This window comes from Trematomus bernacchii, unplaced genomic scaffold, assembly GCF_902827165.1.
Source record: "Trematomus bernacchii unplaced genomic scaffold, fTreBer1.1, whole genome shotgun sequence".
Lineage (NCBI taxonomy): Eukaryota > Metazoa > Chordata > Actinopteri > Perciformes > Nototheniidae > Trematomus > Trematomus bernacchii.
The window spans coordinates 6,223,873-6,245,083 of record NW_022987593.1 but is presented as its reverse complement, the minus strand read 5'-3'; the positions used below and the strand labels follow the sequence as shown (position 1 = coordinate 6,245,083).

Genomic DNA, 21,211 nt, shown 5'->3' with positions numbered 1-21,211 from the left:
CAATTGTTTTAACTGGAAATAACAGAAGCGGCACACAGTGAAAACAACCTTGTGCTCATGACTCATTTAAACAGCCTTACATCAATATTTTTTTAATCTGGAACAAATGAATAATAATCAAAAATGCAGCAGGCCGTACCTCTTCAATATCTTCCTCGTCCTGGGTGTCGCTGCAGTTTGTGCTCACGTTAGCGTCGTCGGGGTCCGGGAGGTGGAAGGTGGTGCCGTTGCAGTCGGGGGAGTGGAGCACGGGCACCTGCAGGTAGTCCGCCTGGTCCAGAGACTGGTCCCTGCTGCTGTAGTTGGAGCTGGTGTGTGTGTCGGACAGCAGCGACTCCATCTCCCCCGACTGGCTCCTCCGGTGCAGGCTGGAGGCTCGGCTGATGCTCGTCCAGCTGGAGCGCCGGCTCTCCCATGGATCCTGTGTAGCCAACTTCAAACGGGAAGAAATATTTCTGACTGACTTCTTTAAAGGTCCCCTATTATACTGTTTTTCATCAATATATTATAAGTCTCAGATATATACAAAACATGTCTCTGAAGTGTTTGGCTCGAAATACCAAACAGATCATGCATTGTAGCATCCCATAAACCCCTCTGTTTCAGCCCTGTTACTAAAGTGCTGATTCTGGGTCTGTTACTTTACAGTAGATGAAAATACGGAGCCACTCCCCGCGCCCCTCTGAGAGATATTTGGTTAAAATAAAGCACAATGGTGCTCTAGGAGGAGATTCAGGTGATAAGGTGGGGGGGTTACTCTGGTTGGTTATTGGCTAATGGTTACACAAGCCAAAAAATCGTTATGACATCACAAAGTGGCTAAAATCTGATCAGCTCATTTTCAGACAGGTTTTTATATTTCAGAATCTCTTAATGCAGAGGGGACACATATATATGTATAAAAGACATGAAAACGTGGATTTAGCATAATAGGTGACCTTTAAGTGCAAGTAAACATCTCATTTTTCAGGGAACGCTTCATCTACAAAATTACCATTTCTATATCAAACACTTATCCCTTACCTTCAATTCTTGAAAACACATTATTTTTCTCACAGGCCTCCACTGTGATCAAAGAATAAAAAAACGATAAAAACCTTGATGAATTATCCAGTAGTATGCTCACGACTTTCATAGAAAATATTGTCCGTGGGAGTCTGAATTTTATCAAAAGATGTTTTGATAGAGTTTTGCTTTTGCTTCAGTTCATCAATACCTTTCTCAGTTTTGTATTCTTCGCTCACAGAGTTTTCCTCGAGAATTTAAAGTGACGTGCGGTGAGTAATTTATGTTGAATACAAATGGTCATTTTGTGGGTGAAGTATTCCATTAACAGACTGAAGGCACCCTGTGGAGTTATTGGCCAGTAGCACTGCTGTAGAGCAAATACCAGCCTGGACAAACATAAGGCCGTCAGATTTAAGAGCATTATTCAGCACTCTTTGTGATCTCGTTTTTATCTGTTAATGATTATGTGACTGTAGCATCGAAACCATTTCTGTCCTAGCTTAATGAACAAATGATATGTGACTCCACATGAGAAACTGCACACAGAAAGAGGGGGCAGGACATTAATGTAAAACACCTAATGTGTGAGAGACAGAGGCCTAACAGGCAATAAAAGAAAAAGCTTTTTAGATAGCTAATATATTCATTCCTCTCAAGTCTTGAAAAGAAAACACTGTGCTTGTAAAAATAAATATGTATATCCTTCTGTGTGAAACTGGATTCAAAGAAGGTCAAAAACATGTACATAACTTTCCAGGCAGAAGTAAATTAGTCCAACCACCTGAAATGTCACAAAAAAAGCCAGTAAAACTCGAGTGTAAAACCCTCATCTCTAAGCACTCATCCACAGCTGGAGAGAACACCATCTCTGACAGCAGCGTGCCACCAATTAACCGGCAGCGGCGGCTGAAAAGAGCAGCAATGCATGTCATTTGTCTCTGCGCTGCACGGGTTTGACTCTCTGTTAAACCACCGGAAAACAGTTCTCTCCTGCGATGATTCTGACACACCACATGATCAGAGCCGATAGAAGCTTTGCTTGGATCCACTCAGGTAATAAATATCGACACGTCGCAGACCCACAGAGTCAATTGAACAGTCCAGCCGAAAAATTGGTACTTCCAAGAAATGTTGCTTTGCAAATGTTATATGAAGAAGGAAATGCCTCAAATATATGTGTCTTAAGAATGCCCATGATGGGTTTTGTAGAGAATAACCGAATGTCAACAAACAAACTCCACTTTAATTAAAGGTCATAAGGAAGCTTTTTTTCTCATTTCGAATATAACATGTGTTATCAGTGTCAATTGTACACTGCAAAACAATCACAAATCCTCAGCTTTAGACATTCAAGATATTCATCTTTCCAATCAAATTGAAGGCTCAGCTCAACTTCATCTCTTCTTTTTAATATATTTTATAATTTTAATTTTGAGTGCTTCTGCAAATCAACTTTATTGCACTTTTGAATGTGGTGATAATACAATCATGTGGCCAAGGCTCACCGGAGACCTCAGCTCCAGGCTGTGGACGTCCATGGAGACGCCGCTCGCCCGCCGCGACTGGCTGTAGTTGATGGTGGGCGTGGCTGCCGTGTGTGTGATGACGGGCAGAGGAGGAGGGGGGAGGTGGAGCTGGGGCATGGAGGCCTTTGGGTTCAGGAGACCATTGGGACTCAACATCATGGCCTGGATCTTGAGCTCTGCACAAACACAACCAAAGGAAAACATTTTAGTTAAAGGATCATTTCTGTTTATTAAAACGTATTTTTCACAGTTATAGCTAGAAAATTCAGCAACAGAGGTCATGTTTTCTGATTTGTGAATTTGAAAACCTGAGGTGTAGTTTACATTTTGTAATTTAGTGATACACATGAGGAAGTTTCCCAATTAAGATACCAATTTCTTCAGGATATAGTCGTTAAAAATAGGTCTAAGATCAGACCAATGTTTAAAAAAAAACGTAATAAAAAGCACAGTTTGAAAATGTACAGTATTTATCTCTGGCTGACTACATTTCTGTTAGAAAACAGCTTTTACATCTCCATAGAGAGAGGAACTCTGGGACATGCAGCAGTTATTAAATGAATAAAGAATTCAAAACATGGAAAGTTTTCAAATTAATAAACAATTTTACAGAATCTTTGGGTTTCATCAAAATGATCTAATAAGGAAAGGGACTTCTTGGTATTGTTTGCTATACAACTAGTACCATAGGTCAGGTCATAAGTAAACGAGGAAGCGGTCTGTAAACGTATTACCCAAAATGTTTACACAGTTTGGGTAAAAATACTTCAGTTTGTGTATCTTTTCTTTTGAAAACACCCTTTAGTAAAGCTGTTGATTTGTTTAAAAGCTGGATGACCATGCATTTGAGGGTCCATGTTTCCATGTCCAGCTCTGAATTAATATAAGAGTTAGTACCTGCAGCGTACATCTCTCTCAACTTCTCCTCATCCTCGTAACAGAGCGACTGCCTCTCGTCATCCGCCTCGGATCTGTTGGCATCACCCTAAACACACAGACACACCCACATCACCGGGATCCCCACTATCATCATAATGTGCATCATCATCTTCATCATTTTCTCACTGTCTGTTGACTGGTATAAAAGTGAAAAATATGAGAAAGTTGAGAGGGACAGACTGAGAAACAAAGAGCGAGAGGCAGACGGGCGAAGGGGATCTCCAGTATTCTCTAGTTGAGTTATGTGCATGGCTTTGGCAGCGATCTCCTGTAGTCACGCCAATAAAGCTTTACTGAATTTAATTAAAATTCACGCCAGAAATATGGAGGCAGACGGCTTTGGCAAAGGGTATCTCTCTGTGTGTGTGCGTGTGCGTGTGCGTGTGCGTGTGTGTGTGTGTGTGTGTGTGTGTGTGTGTGTGTGTGTGTGTGTTTATGATAGAGCGCGAGAGCGCGAGCAAGTGCTCTCTGATGCTGGAGATAAAAGATGAAAACTAAACAACAAAAGCTCACCAGCTGTGAATGGCAGGCGATATCAAACACATCCTACCCTGGAGAGAATGGTGTGTGTGTGTGTGTGTGTGTGTGTGTGTGTGTGTGTGTGTGTGTGTGTGTGTGTGTGTGTGTGTGGTGTGTGTGTGTGTGTGTGTGTGTGTGTGTGTGTGTGTGTGTGTGTGTGTGTGTGTGTGTGTGTCAGTGAGAAAGAAAGATAGAGAGAAAGAAAGAAAGACAAGGGAACGGAAAGAGAAAAAGAGAGAGAGAGAGAAAGGGGAAGAGAAGACAACTGTGCAAGAACAGGAAAGCAACGGATAAAGAGAGAAAGGGGAGAAGCCACACAGGCAGGAAGCTGGAGATTATGCTCTCGTAGGCAGCTTTGGTATCATCAGCACAACGGAGCTCAATTAGTCCCGTTCTCGCTGCCTCGTTCTCTGGGTAGCTCAAATGAAACTGCATCTTTGCCCCTTACCTCGGCCTGAAAGCCCTCCACCAAAATGGCTACAAGCAAGTTGAAGAGGACGTAGTTGCCGAAGGTCATGAGGGCTACAAAGTAGAGGGCGGCCAACGGCGTGGTGGAGGCCATCCCATTATAGAGCACGGCGTTCCAGTCCTCCTGAGTGAGGATCTGCAGAGGGGAAGAGATCAAAGACACCGTCAAACAGAACGGACCAGAAATGCCTCACAACTGTAGTAGCTGTTTGTAAGTATAATAGGAGTCATAATACAAGAGGGTTCTTCCTTTAATATCTCATAGTCAGTTGAACGTTAATGATGCTCATCAGTGGTAAATGAGCTCCTGTGGAGTGCTTGAATCATTACTCTTCCTCCTACTCTGCTTGTGAAGCGTATCTCACCTGCCCACTGGGAGAGTTTTTATATTTTGTTGGAAAGTCGAGAGTGAGCACTCTCAAATTGGAGCACATGAATAAATGGGGAATATCGTCAGGTCTCCTACGGGTGACGGCGGCTTCTGCTGTTTGATTTCCTCCTAATTAGTTTTAAAATCGCACTTTAAGCTGTTTATTTAATAGGGAATTTCTTCAAAATTAAATATTTTTGTAAATGTATTTATGAACTCTTCTGGTGTGTCTGTATCTGAGGGGAATAGTGCATGTCGGTGTCTTTGTCTAACCTGAAACACAGTGACAGTCGCCCAGAGCAGAGAGTCAAAGTTTTTTCTGTCAGGTAAGGTGTCTCCAGTGTCTTGTCGCAAACCGAATTTGCAGCCGAACAAATGCATTCCCAAGATACTGCAACACACAAACAGACACAAAACAATCAGAAAATACATTACTTTCATTACATAGTAATTTATTATGGATATGTAATACTGCCTGCGTGAATAATTGTGTGAGTGGAAAGGGTGATGATGCATGTGGTAATATGTTTTGCAACAGTGTAAGAAAAAGGTCAGAAATAATGATTGCAATTTTCTGAAAGGTATAATTGAAGCTGAGAAAAGAACGATTTGGTTGGTGAGACTCAGCCTGCAGTATGGCCTTGAGAGAAAGGAAGACAAATACCTGAATATGAATATAAAGAGCATCAGCAACATGCAGAATGTGGCCACATTGTCCATGGTCTTCACCAGCACCACCAGCTGCCTCCTCAGAGCAGGAAGGAAGCGGACCAGCTTCAAAACCCTCAGCAGTCTGAAGGTACGAAGCACCGACAAGCCTCCCTCTGCCTCACCCATAATCTCCCACACACTGCAACACACACAAGCAGCATTATAAACACAAAGTTAGATTTACATTTAAGCAAGCAAAGTAATCAATATGTTCTTAACCACAGCTGCAACTCCACTTAAATCAGCATTAGCATCAAAGCACAATAGCCTCATTTCAGGTAAGGAAAGTTTTGTGGCTATGTGGCAACTGAAAAGAGGAAATGGGCCAATGCTGTTTACAGCTTACCAGCCAATAAAGGAGGGGATACCGTTGTGCGCTGGTACAGTAAACAAGCAAAGCCCTTCCAGCTCAGATACATAATTTAGCTTGTAGTACTTCATAATGGAGTGAATACAGGTCCCTTGGACTTCAGAGTGCAGCCACAGTGCTTCACTGCAGAGCCACTGTGACAGCTCGGGACTCTGACTCGCAGGGAGGATTTTCAAACGACAAAACCAATATCCACTTACAGAATATCCATTTTGGGGTTAATTTACAGTGAGAGACCCCTCCCTCCCTCTAGAGCCCCACCTGATGATGACAATGACGCTGTCGAAGCCGTTGTAGGGGTTCTTGATGTAGCCAAAGAGCCCGAGAGCTGCCAGCTTCAGCAGCATCTCAAGACTGAACAGACTGGTGAACACCATGTTACTGATCTCCAAAATATCTGTCAGCTCCTTCGGCTGAAGAGGCGCAGTGTTTGTGGAGAGAAAACAGAGAGAGATTGATGTACATATTGGACAGGCAGAGAGAAAAATGAACAAATAAACAGAGACAGACAGACTGGCAGTGAGGAGAGTAAACATGTTTCTGAAATGCCCCTCAAGGCTGCAGTTTAGCTTTATATGGATGATGAAGTCGCAGATATGGAGAGCGCAGCTGCTCCAGGATGTGAATACAGGTGTGCTTTTACCGACTATCCTCTGGAGTAGAGTGAGGGAATACACTTTTTATTATTGATGTCATTCATATTACTTAAAGTTGTGATTCTCAATTTGCAGGGCAGGGCCACTCTTGGGTCTGTAGAGGTATTACAGGAGGGAAACACATGACTGGAAGGAAAAGTTGGAGCTGAATTCATTTGATTCTAGTCAAAAAGGAGTGTAAAGCAAGGCTATCAATATTGATTCAGACTGCGTAACACTGTGCATATTATAAAATGATCTTACTCTCAGGTTCACTGTAGAATAACTGAGTGTTTTTTTCAGTCCAAGTCTATGTTTAAGTAGTTATTTTCATGAATCCAAAAGTAGTTCATGTACATTTTAGATAATTATTTTCAAATATGTTTTGTCAGTAATTTTCACACTATTTTTGGTTTGTAAAAAGAATTGTTTGCAGGGCGATAGGGGCATTAAAGGCTTTCTGATTGTAAACAGGGGCAATTTGAGAACCACAGATTTTAAGTTTTATTCTTTAACTTTTCAACAAATCTAAAAATAAAAAACTCTATAGTCCACATATCTAGAGTGTAATATATCACATGCCATCATGCCATGGAGATCTTGTTGAATAAAAACGATGGTATTGAAACATAAGCCATGTACCGTGGCATGAGGTGGCATTTCTTCATTACAGTAAATACAAACATTGTGGTTTATTTCTCCCAGCTTGACAAACAAACGCAGCAGTGTAAACAAGAAGATGTGTCTCTGAGCATGCTCGGTGACATTTGCCTGTCAAAGAGCTACTTTCCGGGGATTCAAAAAACATGAACACTCTGTTCACGTTCCCTGAAATGAGGAAGGGTAATCCAACTAAATTGTATGGCTCTGTATTTGTACTAAAAAATGTTGAGATGACAATCGAATTCTATGGCACAGAGAAAAAACGGTACCAGGCTGTTCTTCTATTCCTTTATTCATTCATACAGTTCACTCTTGGTTTTGGTCTTTTCAAAGGACCGGCTCATTTAAAAAAAGATAAAATAGAGCTGGTTTTATCCTTAAATGTTAGATATTCAAGAAGTCAAGGCCATCCAAGTCTATCATATTGTTCAGGAAATGGGCCAAAGGCAATCTTCCCCCGTCTCCCACCGTCTCTCTCTGCCTTTCAGCCAATCACAATGTCAGATCTGCTCTCCTCCTCCTCCTCCTCACTTCTTCACTCGCTCACACTGGCTTTTCTCACTCTGCCCCGTCTCCACACCGCTCACTCTCTCCTGTCCCAGGGTCACGCTTTAATTAACACTTCAGGTCTTATGAGTTTCTCCACCTTCTGATACATGCGTGCTCAGCCCACACAAAGTCACACTCACACATACACACACGCACACGCTTGGTGATCCCATATGCTTGGTGTTGTACGTTTTGATTGGAGGGTGGGGTTATTGACTTCACAGTGATTAGCACATCCATTTTCAATCAAACTGTACCACATTCAATCTGCAAGTGTCTCACACATAGCTATGCATGTGCATACACACACGTGCAGCCTCTTACCATCACTCAGACCCTTACATACCTGTTCGTGGTACTCTATGCCCATCGACAGTGTGTTAATGAGGATGGCAATCATGATCCCTCTGCTGAAGTATCTGCTGGAAACGATGAGTTCCAGTTTAGATTGGAGTCCCGCCCAGCAGCGCTTGTACAGCCTTTTCTTCGGCTCCGACACCTGAGCATCGACGCGGCGAGGGGGGCTGCTACAGTGGCATGGGCTGCTACTATGACACGGGCTGTTGCCATGGCATGACTTGCTGTACCCATGATGCTGATCTTCAGGATGCTCATTAACATTTTCACTATCACTCAGTTGGTTGTAGTAGATGCAGTACGGGCATACTGAGGAGTCTCCTGGGACTTCACCTGGCAACGGTAACCCAGGCTGCCCGGTACACCCACCTGCACAGACACAGGGAAGAGGTGATATAGACACGGGTTAGTAACATCATACATCCTACATGCACAAGGTTAATGGTAAATAGTTGATTCCGCATGTTGCAATCCTGCAGATGATATTTCGTCACTCAATATATAATCTGCCAGGTAAAGGAGAGCACCTTCATTTAATTATCTGTGAGAAATTCAATAACATGGAAGACACTGTGCAGTTGGGATGCTTTTGTGAAGAGGGGGAGATCTTTTATTAGAACAGGGGTTTGTGTGTGTGTGTGTGTGTGTGTGTGTGTGTGTGTGTGTGTGTGTGTGTGTGTGTGTGTGTGTGTGTGTGTGTGTGTGTGTGTGTGTGTGTGTGTGTGATAGGGGGAAGGGGCGTGGAGTGAAGCGGGAGTAAGATTTCAGCAGAATTCATTAGCAAGCAGCTCGGGAGGAATGCTCCAATGGCATAACAACAAAGACTAATCTAGCAGGAGCAGTTCACTTGTCATCACAATTACAAGAAATTCATGTTTCACTGGAGACTGATATAGTGAATCCAATCTAGCCGTTCTGTGGTGAGCCTCTATATAGATAATATGGGCTGCAGGGAAACTTTCAGCAGGCGGAATTGCTCAAAATTGCTCTCCAAAAACCTTTTCTGTAAAAATAATTCGGCCCAGGATTGCCAATGCATTCGAGCACACACTGAATTCTACTCAGTTTTCTTTGCATTGGAAGTGTGCCAGTTACATTAACCACTGAGTTGTATTACACTGTACTTTCTCTGTCACTTAACATTTTACACATGAAGGTCAAACATAATGGGGAATACCACTTATGGCTTCTAACACTGGATGGTAGGGCTGTACCTTTTTTCTTTTTTTTGACATTGGAAACTTCTAGTGAGATTATACAAGTTTCAAAGGTCTGTCGTCATATTTCATGACATCATCACCCTAGAAGAAAATAATAATCCGCCAAGAAAATGTGAGTAACTCTCTCTTTCTATTAAATTCACTTTCTTTAATTAATATAAATCTTCAGTGCTTGCCTCCCTTTGTGTGCAGCAAGCGGGTGAGCAAGTAGTGATTGTTGATTTTGAAAGGCTAGACACCAACAAATAAGGATAAAAGCAGCATATTTTGTTGGATAAAAGCATGGTTTTGGAAATGCTATCCATCTTTCTTTTTTAAATAATGTTGACTTTCCAACTTTACACCTCTCTGGAGTTTTATGAAATGTGTGGATCAAACAAATCCTTCACAGCCACCATTGGAATCTATGAATAGGATAATACCATTCATTTAGAGCCTGTTTGCCACCGGTTCAGACAGTGTTATCCTCACCTCACCTGTCTCTCCTCTGCTCCACTCCATGAGTGTGTGTGGAGAGACTAAGCTGCGAGAGTAGGAAATATTAATGATTGAGTTAAATTTTTAGCATCGGCACTCATAATTCTGCAGCGCTGGTAAACAGGGGAAACAATGATTAGTGTAGCTTCATCTTTATCTGCAACCGTGCAGAAATACTGGGTTTAAACAGAATGAATGGACATGCAAGAAAAAATATTTAACAATCAAATGTTGATTTAAAGTTGAAATGTCATCGTTATGAATGAAGCTTTCGGAAAATAAGCATAAAGCCAGATTTTGTAGTCTGAGAAAATAGCAGAAAACAGACAATGTCACTGTGATGTTTTCAGTGTTATTTTCTAAAGCCCAAGTATGGAGTCTTTAAAAGTATGTGTTGTGATTTGGAGCGTATCAGGGAATTAAAGTCAGGATATCTGCTGCTCTGAATTTGACCGTCCAGTTGAATGTTTCTGTGAAGTGGGTCCCCCAATATGTAGGAGTGCATTCCTTTGGAGGAGCCCTTTAAACCCTTAAAAATCAGAACCATAAAATCTTCAAGGGCAAGTTCTCAAAGTGTGTGATTTATCCAGAGTAACTTTACATTGTCTCTGCCAAGACCTGCTGCCGTTAATTATCTAAAAATGCATTTTATAACACATTTAGTGTAAGTAAGTAAAAGATGTTCAATCAGGGTGACATGTCTCTTCAATATCCTGTTGTTAATCATTTCCATGAACAGTCACATCCTAATTCCTTCCTTTTATATCTCCCCTCAGATTTAAGGTAATCAACCAGGATGAGATATGTACAAAAAGGTCAGGGAGATTTGTTCTGGATGAATTATCAATTGTTAAAACTGCAATCTGTAGGCTTGAATAGGTTTGACTAAAGCGTTATGACTCTTTTGACATATTTTGTTAAATACAGTGTTTTGTTGTATGACAGCATTTGCCAAATGTGTTTAACAGATTATTTGTTTATCCAGCATGAAACTGCTGTACATGTGTGTTGACCTCCACTTTCATACATCACATCACTTAGTCTCCACATTTGTTTTCTACAAATCCCATAGGCCAAAAATACCCCAAGTGCAATATTATGTAAGGGTGACAGATGCGTTTCCTTTGGGCCTATTACCTGAATGTAGAAATACAACAAAGTGTACAGTTTGCCTCGCAGGCTGATCAAGGACTGAACGCTTTTTAATGTAAAATAAAATGTGCAGGGCATGCAGAAGCTCTTCTCCTTTTTTATAATACTTTGAGCATATTTAATCCACATACACTGTGTCAGAGGTGACAGACTTCTGTGAGCTGCATGTCTAAATGCTGCCGAGGGCGAGTGGGGGAATATGCTCTGTTATAATTTGGGTGAATTGAGTCTCAAAGATTATTTATTTTAAAGAAAGAATCAGAAGAAATAAAGCAAAGTTACCCATAACACAGGGACAGATCAAAGAGACAGTTCATGTTTAAATCCAAGTATTTTTCTTCTTACCTTGAGCACTATTTATCAATCTAGATTGTTTTGGTGTGAGTTCAATAGTATTGGAGATAGCAGACAATAAAGCAGGTTTTTTTTAAGGTTGTGCTGCCTTTTAGATTGAATGTTGCTACCATTTGGTGTCTTCCATGTTCTTGTCTTACAACTTTAACCCCTTGAGTGTGTTTTCAATGTATTCATATTATTGTAAAATTGAGGTCAACTTAAAGCTTTCGATTGTACTTTGCTCTTTTATCACTTCTGTTTCCACAAAACATGATGACCTTAAAACCAAGATGGCGACGGTCAAAATGTTAAACTTGAGTCTTCAAAACCATGGTCCACAAAACAACGGGTGACATCACAGTGACTACATCCACTTCTAAGATACAATTTATGGATGGCACTCAGCTTCTTGTGCTCAAAGCATCAAAATTACATTTGAAAAAAACTCAACAGCAAGGTCTCACACCAGAAAGCACTACTGAGCTACACCAAAACATTGAGCACGAGCCTCTCGTACGATGAACAGAGCCAGAGATTTTCCTTTGCTGGTGTTATGGGGGTTGCACACGCACACGCATGTATGCAGTACGACTAAATTACACAAAATTACAATGTCCTTTTACTTTAAAAACAACGCTATATATTCAGCTCAAGGGATAAATATAAGGTTTACAACACCCATCTTAATATATAATTTCCACAGACCTGGCTTGCACACACGCAGCCAGCAAAAGACAGGACTGTCAACATTCAGTGTCAATTTCTGAAATCCCAAACTCATACACCTCGACTAATGAATCAAAATGATTTCACCGCACATATATGTTCCTGGTGGATGCACTGCTGGCCAGTGGTTTGATTTAATGTCTAAATATTTTTGGCATATGATTACCGTAAGCCCAACAGCTAAGAGAGTGAGTGTCTGTGTTGTGAAATTGTTAAGTGAGTACATTAGGAGGTGCATAGCTGCGCTGGATGTTGAGAGACAGAGAGAGAGAGATGCAAACAAGCTTAAAGAAATAAAGAAAAGTAAATGATATTGTAAAATAAACCACAGACATGTGTTGAGGGTGCTACAGGGGGGCTATGGCAATCCTAGGGGTAGTTAGAGCACCTCAAATCCCCTCCCTCTTTTGCTCTTGTCCATAAATGCACAATTTGTTATGTGCAGTGACATGGTAAGCACTTGTAATTTGGTAGAAAGAAAACGGTGTCTAATTAAATCTGCTCACAAAACGGTCTGTTATTAACTGGTATTCATTTCTGAAACAAAAACATTGCTAATGCCATTCAATCCCCCTATATTTGAGATGAGTCATATCTTCAACACTCTGCAATTCACACAACAATAATCTAGATTGATTATTAGCAGGTAAGAGGAAGAAGTGTTAACATTTTTGGTTGAACTCTTCTTTGAAAGCTTTGTTAACAACCCCTTTAATCTAAATAATCAACACATCCATGCAGTCACACCTGCAGGGACCAGGTTGACGAGCTAATAGCGGAGCACAAACACTGACACCCTCAAACACACACACACACACCCACACACACCCCTTGGTTCTCACCATGCTCCAGCACCAGCTGTGGCAGTCTGTTGACAGTCTCCTTGGCAACCAGCCTCTTCTTGTCCCGGGCCTTTGCATCCAGGTGGCTGAGGAGGGGCGATATGAAGGGATAATTAAAACCATTCCCTCCGTTTCTCACCTCAGGCTCCTGCTGAGGCTGGGGGGGCTGCTGGTGGTGATGATGATGATGATGCTGGTGATGCTGGTGATAAAGCTGATGAAGGTGTGACAGGTCGTTGGGAACGTGGCCCGAGTGCCGGTTAGCGAGTCCGTTCATCTCCCCAGCTCCGCCCCCCCCTGCTGGCTCCGCCTCCAGGGTCTTTCTGACACACGCAGTGGAAGTGTTTTCGTGTCCCAGCGACGCAGCGGCCCAGGCGCCGCCACGCCTTGCGGCCCAGGTGCCCCAGGTAGCGGATGATCTCCTCGTAGCAGCTCCCTGGTTGGCTGTCGCTGGCCAGCGTAGAAGCCGATTGGTGGAGCTGCCGGGCGCGCTGCTCCGATTTCATTAAGGCGTGTTCCCTCTGCTTTGTTTCAGAAAACTGGGTTGCTATGACGACCAGGCACAGATTGATCATGAAGAAGGAGCCCACCTGGTCATTACAAAAAAACATGACACACTGTTGTAAAAATACAGTCCAGTGTCCAATGTATTCAACTTTATCTAATGCAATCCAATACGACAGCTTAGCCATAAACGCATCGCAAAGATCATGATGTTCAGAGTTGAGAGCCTCTACTGTGACATGATTACATGTTTTAATGTTCAAAAAGGTGCTTTTATGTTTCTCATACTACCTGTGCTGCAGCCCCTCTTTTCCCCCTCTGTCTGAAATCAGAGCACAGTCTGCTCTGATTGGTTAGCTGGCTCTGTTAACACACTTCGGGAAAGGTAACACCCCAAAAAGCATAATAGGGCCTCTTGAAGGATGTTCTCTGCAGAGGTTTTGAACTGGACTGAATTACGCTGAGAAGTATTTTTTAACAAAACGTTATACAAGGTTTTGAAGAGTCATTGTGAGGCTCCAGCCCTTTCAAGCCTGGCAGTGAAGCCACCATAGTACTCCAGACTAATCCAAAAGTGTCCAAAGAGGTGTAGCTGAGGCGGGCCTGGGTGAAGTACAATGTGAGTCAGCTAGCGGCCCAATATGTTGAGGAACCCACCTATCCCTCAGTCCTAGCTCTTAATTATGCATGCTTTTATACATTAACAATAAAAATAGTAGACATTTGCTATTTTTTTCACTGGGCTGTAAACGTGTATTACTGCTGTGAAGTGGGCCATTTTAACATGGGGGTCTGTTGAGATTGATCTGCTGGATCCAGCTTCATGTGGCTCTAAAAGCAGTTTTTGGCACTACTTCAAAGGCTGCTATTTTCAACCCTGGTGGTTTCCGCTAAGTTTAAAATGTTTGACTAGCCCATTTCCAAACATGAGGGGAGAAAATGAGAAAAAGCACTTCAATATGATGTACAACATGAAAAGGTAAAACCTATGTTAGATGTGTGAGTGTGTGTGAGAGTGCACTTACTATAATGAGGAAGATAAAGTAGATGAAGTTGTAGAAAGAGTGTGCATCCATGACATAGTACATGATGTCCACCCAACCTTCCAGAGTGATCACCTGTATGAAAGCACACAGTAATCACAGTGAGATGTCTCATTTGCATCATCATTATTGATAAAAGATCAATCCCTTTATATAAGTCCTACCTGAAAAATGGCAATCCATGCATATCCAATATTGTCAAAGTTAATAGCTCCTTTGTGGGGGTTTACTTCGCCGGTCAGACACTCGTTGTAATACTGGTACCAGTTCACACATGACCCTGAATCGTCTCCTCTGAGTCCCTCCTCTGTCCGGGCCTCCTCAGGACTCAGGAGGCAGTAAGTCCTGCCCACACGGCGGCGAGGAACATCCGAGCATCGAAGCATCCCGTTCTCTCTGTCCATTGAGCAGATGAACGGGTGGTCATCAGTGCCATCTTGCTTATAGTAGCCACTCAGGAAGGAGATGTTATATCTCCTGGAGAAGAAGAGAAAAACATTTCGTATGAATTTATTAGAAACACCTTAATTACGGAGGGTAGGTTAACAGAACAGCATAGAGCAAGAGCCAATACATACTGTCACCTTTGGTACAGCTGGGGCAATAATATACTTATAATATATGTGCTTAAATCTAAAGTAGTTTTCCCCATTCTACAAACAGACAGTTTCTCAGAACTTTTCTACTTTTCTTCCTGTCTGTGGCACTTTGCCCCAAGCCCGTCCCTAAGAAGATGTAAATCTTCAAAAATGGGTCACAGTAAAGAAAAAACAGTTTTAATTTTGCATTAGGAGCTGCTCACTGTCATTTTTCAGACAGGAGGGATTGTTGGACTATTTTCAGTCACGGATTAATAGCCATTTGGTGAGCTACTAACAGCAGGAATGTGTATGTGAGATTGACTCAATGTAAACTAAAGTGCCCATGTTCATTAAATGGAGGAACTTGTCAACATGTGCTCAATAATATATTTTCTATTGTTTTTTTTTACAACAATGACACCGAAGAACAAGCCGTATTAGAATCTGGCTGCACAAATAAAACTTGTTATAGTCAAACCATTTTATTGTTGGTTTTGGTCCAATGGGAAACACATAGAATGGCTCTGTTTGTTTTAAAACTAATCACAAAAGGGGCTTAGAATACCAAAAAATACATATCTGGACAAATTCAGGTAACGTTTGAACGATTTTTATGGAAATAAATCGTTAAACAACCTATTGTTTGTACAGACGGTCTGGTTTCTGGGAAAAAACAGAAAGACAGTGCGTAATACACAAGAGTGTTTAGGGAGGAAATTAGGAAACAGAAAGAGAAATACAGATGAAGGGGAGAAAGAAAAGAGAGAGGCAGGGTGCAGTGGAGAGATAAGCAATCAATCATGTGTGGTGTAGAGACGGGTCACAGAGGAGCAGGGCTCTCACTTCTTATCCAAAAAGGTTATTTTGTTGTTTATTGTCTCAAATGCTAACTGAAACTAAAATCCAAAGAACAATTTGTTCCGGGTGGAAATGTATATGCTACTTATTTAGGAGGCTATTGTGACAACATGAGTTTAAAGCAGGAGCCAATAACAATGTCACATTGTCTTTCCTGATACAGCTGCTCTACGTTAGAAATACAATCACAGAGTCCTGGCTTGGTGATAAAATTAGAATAATGCAGTGCTGAGGATTCTGTTGTTGTCATAATACTGCGTTCTAGTGAAAATAAACGGAACTATTTTGAGTCTACAGCTCTCGGATGTGACAACAGGGAACAATATGCCAAGGAACTGAGTAGACCCTTCTGCCTACTCACTCTTGAATCACAATCTTTTATTAAAAGCCGTTAGTTATTAAGGGCTGTGATCAGTAGGATTTGTCAATGACGGTTATTAAACACAACATTTATAGTTGGCCCCTCCTCCCCATCTCAAACCGCAAAGGCCATCTGCCTCGTTGCAGTCGATGCGTAAATACAATTCTAGCACTTGGTCGATACATTTTCATAGAGGTTGACACTTAGAAGTCTTCTAATTGCAGAGAAGTCAGAAAAGAACAGGCCTAGTGCAGCACACATAATCCTATTCCCTTTTGGTTGTAGCCTGGTTCACTGTTATAATAATTATATTTACTATATTTTATTGTATTTTTAATATTTTTTGTTGTATTGTATTCACTTTTTTCATATTTAATTAAATTCATGATTGTTTGCATTGAAAAAATAAACGTTGACTTCAATTAAATGTTTTTTTTATAACAAATTACACATAATTGTATTAGATTAGTTAAAAGGGAATAGTATAATAATATTATATAATATATGGAACCTAATATTTAGTATTTAAATTTACTATTATTGCTTTCAATTAACCTAATATAATTATTTGTAACCTGTTGACATAATATATTTAATTAAAGTCAACTTTAAAATGTGTTGCGTGTGCTCAAGGACCTTTAATTGTTTTGGGGATTCACACTTTTAAATATATTTTTTTTTACTTCATTTGAATATGTTATTAAAATAATTTAGTGTTTTTGATTGCATTCCACTGAGTGAACTTTTCTGGTTTTAATGTAGTTTTTTCTTTTCCAAATCACATTGAGTGTTCTGCTATTAAAATAAAGTGTCATCATATATTTTAGTTAAGTAACAGTAACTGCACAATAATTATTAAACAACATTGTATCTGAGTAAATCTAACGGTACAACAGTACAGGCTGTTCCGATGAACTCCACGGTCAGGGATTATTATCTGAGTGGGAAGGTTGAGCAGATGTGAGGTCAGGTGCTGAACATGATGTTATCTGATGTTATGTGATATTATCTGATCATTCTTTCGTACATGTGAGTGGGAGCGAGGCTGAGAGCGATTGTGTTCCTGCGTCGGTTAGACAGATATCGAGCATGACGTGAACGATCATGTATGAGAGAGCTGGAGTGACAGTGAAACTCTGAGGGATCACGTTGAGTCAGTCACTGAGAGTCCCTGAATACCGGAACATAGAAATTCACTTAGCCCTCCTAATCCCTTGATTTGTGATCCCTAATGCTGGAGGTTACTGCAGGAAACACATTTACTTACTCTCAGACGGCGCTGATTAGAGAACAACTAGATCAGACTATCAGTGTTATTGATCCTCTCTTAGAAATAACAGCTGAGGGAAAGAAGCTAATCAGTTGTGAGCAAACTTTTCAAAGAGGTTTCAAACTAATGAGGCCAATGCATCCCTTGACGTGACATCTGCTGGTTACTATGGTTACTCACATTTTGACATCCTCTCCCATGAAACAGCGGTTCCTCAGTAGCCCCGCCCACAGCTGCACGCCGACGATGCCAAAGATGAAGAAGACGAAGAAGCACAGTGCCAGCACGTTGCCCAGCATGGGAAGTGTGTCGAGGAGGAGGGTCACCAGGATACGCATGCCTGCCAACACACACACATGCAGCACAAACACCATAGGCAACTGTGACACACCATGGATGTATAAAGAGAGCTGGAAACAGCATTGGAAGTGGAGGCAAGTTTATTCGTGTGCAAAGTTCAACTTCTGAGTATAACATTATTCATATCTTCCTTCTCCATGAGCCCATAGAGCAGAAACTATTAGTGCATTTGACAACTTTTATGACCAAATGGCATTACCTTAATTGACACAGAAGTTGCAATGCCACAGTTTGGTCACTACAAAAAAGTGGCTTTAAAGCCTCACGCTGATCCTGCATCCAGTTCTCTTTATACATCCGTGGAACGTAATAGCATCTGCGACTTTATAGCAAAATAAAGGTCACTCTAGACAGGAGACACTTTAATGTATGTTGCACAAACTGGAGCAGTAATGTATTGAATGGTAAATAGTTACCGTCCAAACAATAATACTCCACTCTGCTAAAGTGCACAGATACAAAATGCTTCCTATTCACTGCTTCTAGACTTGGCTACCTGAAACACACTCAGCCTGAGTTTGGCCAAGGTCAATGAGTTTGAAAACATGTGATGGCCAGTTGTGTGAAGCTGATAAGAACAACCTGAGAATCTCAATGATTCCCTTGACTTTGTTCACTGTGTCCTTATTTGTTTAAACATGCATTCATCAAGAGGAAAGCTGGAGCTGTTAATGGCAATCAAATTAGAAGAGTTCAAGGACAGTAACACATCTTTCATTGTCTTGGCTTTGTATGTGATTGCTGACTTTCAGGTAAGTGTGTTTCCATGTCAAACATTGCGTCCCTTTTTATACTTGGCCCAACAGATATAGGGGACAGAGAGTTGATGGATTGAAAGTGAAAGCAGTCTTTCTTTCACAGTCATCATATTTAATATTAAGTCAGTGGCTTTCTGCAGGCTATGACCCACAGATGTCAGTCGTCCAGACACTTGGAATCTGTCCTGCTGATGTTCTGCCAGGCCTGAACTGCAGACATCTTCACTTCTTGCCTGTTACGGAGGCTTTTCGCCCTCATTCTAGTCTGAAGCAAGCACACCAGATAATGATTTGGAATGCAGTCGGTAATTTGATCTGAGCCCTTTGTACTACCATGCAATTATGGGCTGTATTTAATCCATGTGTTACTTAATGATTGTTGATATGTCTTGAGAAAGGCCCCTGTGTGTCAAAATGTTGACACTTTTTAAATAAATCAATGCAGCGAAGACTAATGTGTGTGGGAATTGACTTTTTTCTTTGGAATTGGATCTTAGGAGAATTGATTCCCTGCACCACAACCGAGACAAAGCAGGTGACGTTTATGTTGCTGTCCACTGATTATAGATTGCAGTCAGGTCAGTGTCTTGTCTTGAGTCAAGAACTGTTGCACGGTTTGACCATAAAAATCTCCTTATTTTCCATCTCTCTTCTGTCTTAACAGTCTTCGACCTGCTGCATTGTCCTAAAGTCAGAGGAGTCTTATACTGTTCTGCTCCAACTGTACTGGTCGGATGTGTAAAAGGCCTTGTCAGCACTTTTAACCTCACAGTTAGTGTTTCATTTAAAATCCAATGTACAGAGCCAAAACAACGAAAGACAATAAAAACCTTTTACATTTTGAGTAGGGCTGGGTGATATAGAGAATATAAACATCTAAATATACTTTAAATAGCAAAACTAAAATGACTGTTTTCCTTATAATTATGTTATATTTTTGGATTATCATTGGGGAATTATTATTATGATTTATTATATCATAATCCTTTAGTTGATTTATTAATTATATGATCCTGCAAAGTAACTTAAGCTGTCAGATGAATGCAGTGGAGAAACAACATTTTTAAAAGTATAAAGTAATGAAATAGAAATACTCAAGTAAAGTACCTCTACATTTTACTTAAAGGTAGGGTAGCTAAGTTTGAGAAACCGGCTCGAGATACACTTTTTGTTATATTCCATGGAATGCTCTTAACATCCCGATAGCAATGAATATCTTAAGAAAAGAAAAAAATCCATAAAAAAATGTCATCTGTGGAAGCCGTAGTGCTGTAAAAAGCACGACCTTCCCGTGCCAGCCGGCCCGGCTAAAATAACTGGATGGCCTACCTGCCTGTCAGCCTTCCATCTGTGCACAAACTTATCTCGTGCCCTCATTGGTCATGTGCGCGTTCGTGTGTGTTGGAGGAGGGGCTCTGTAAGGAAGTGGCAGATTTTCTCCGGTTGTGTATTTTCAAATTCTAGCGATCTCGAGCTGGTTTCTCCAACTTACCTACCCTACCTTTAAGTACAGTACTTGAGTAAATGAACTTGAACAGCTAGAACAGTCTGACTACTTCACAAAACATCACTTTACTGTATTTCGGCATTTGACCCGGGAAAGACATCACTTATACCATATTAGCGATTACAAGTTTAACATCACAACATGGCTTTAAAATGAATATATTGCCCAGCCCTGCTTTGAGTGCAGTGTGTGTTGGAGGAATAAGGAGACAAACTCACTGGGAACTCTGTTGATGGCTCGTAGTGGGCGGAGCACCCGGACGGTCCTAATGGCTGACAGGCTGACGTTGTGTCCATCAAGCGAGTACTCCAGCATTCTGCGTAGAGGGAAAGCCACCGCTGTGTCAATGGCATCGTGATCAGCCTGACCTTGGCCAACTCTGACGTCTACAGGGAATCCAGCAGTGCACGGTATCTGGGATACATAGCCTTTTAACTACCAATCACCGAGGTCTCTGTCTCTCAGGACCCAATGATGCCATTGTCATTCTGCAAAGCTGTCGCGCACAGACATAAACTTCCACCGGTTCCTCTAAGCACGCGCACACACACGCTTGACATTTAACTGGCATTAAACAAGTGTCTAAGCTTTACACAAAACACACACATACACACACGATTTTGGCTCATATTTAATGTCAAATGCGCGTGTGTAGGTGTGCACGTGGTTGTGTGCGTCTGTCCAACAACTCACCCCACCACAACAATGAAGAAGTCCAATCGGTTCCACGTGTCGCTGAGGTAGCCGCTCTGACCTATGATCCCCAGAGCCACCATCTTCATCACCATCTCCCCGGCAAAAAACACAAAGATGCCATCATCCAGAGCCTGCAAACGCACACACACACACACACACACACACACAACCACACACACACAAACACACAACCACACACACACACACACACACAACACCACACACAGAGGATTAGTGTAAACTGATTAAGAGGGAGAAAAAAATTAAAGCAAAAACTTTCCAGACCCCTGATAATGAAGTCTCAGAGCTGAACATAATTAGTTTGTAATTTCAGTGTGTGTGTGTGTGTGTGTGTGTGTGCGTGCGTGTGTGTGCGTGTGTGTGTGTGTGTGTGTGTGTGTGTGT

The 21,211-nt window shown here is 41.4% G+C and overlaps 1 protein-coding gene across 1 annotated transcript in view; it reads right to left on the bottom strand.

Moving 5' to 3' along the window:
• The window catches only part of LOC117482306 (voltage-dependent T-type calcium channel subunit alpha-1I-like), a 47,574-nt gene that overhangs the window by 17,050 nt on the left and 9,313 nt on the right, over nt 1-21,211 (bottom strand). Inside the window, 15 exon segments of the mRNA XM_034130389.1 lie at nt 140-433; nt 2,514-2,710; nt 3,432-3,519; nt 4,441-4,596; nt 5,104-5,221; nt 5,495-5,680; nt 6,173-6,324; nt 8,105-8,484; nt 12,869-13,161; nt 13,163-13,458; nt 14,398-14,490; nt 14,580-14,892; nt 17,666-17,825; nt 20,329-20,426; nt 20,804-20,937. Coding sequence (XP_033986280.1) covers nt 140-433; nt 2,514-2,710; nt 3,432-3,519; nt 4,441-4,596; nt 5,104-5,221; nt 5,495-5,680; nt 6,173-6,324; nt 8,105-8,484; nt 12,869-13,161; nt 13,163-13,458; nt 14,398-14,490; nt 14,580-14,892; nt 17,666-17,825; nt 20,329-20,426; nt 20,804-20,937 — 2,958 coding nt within the window.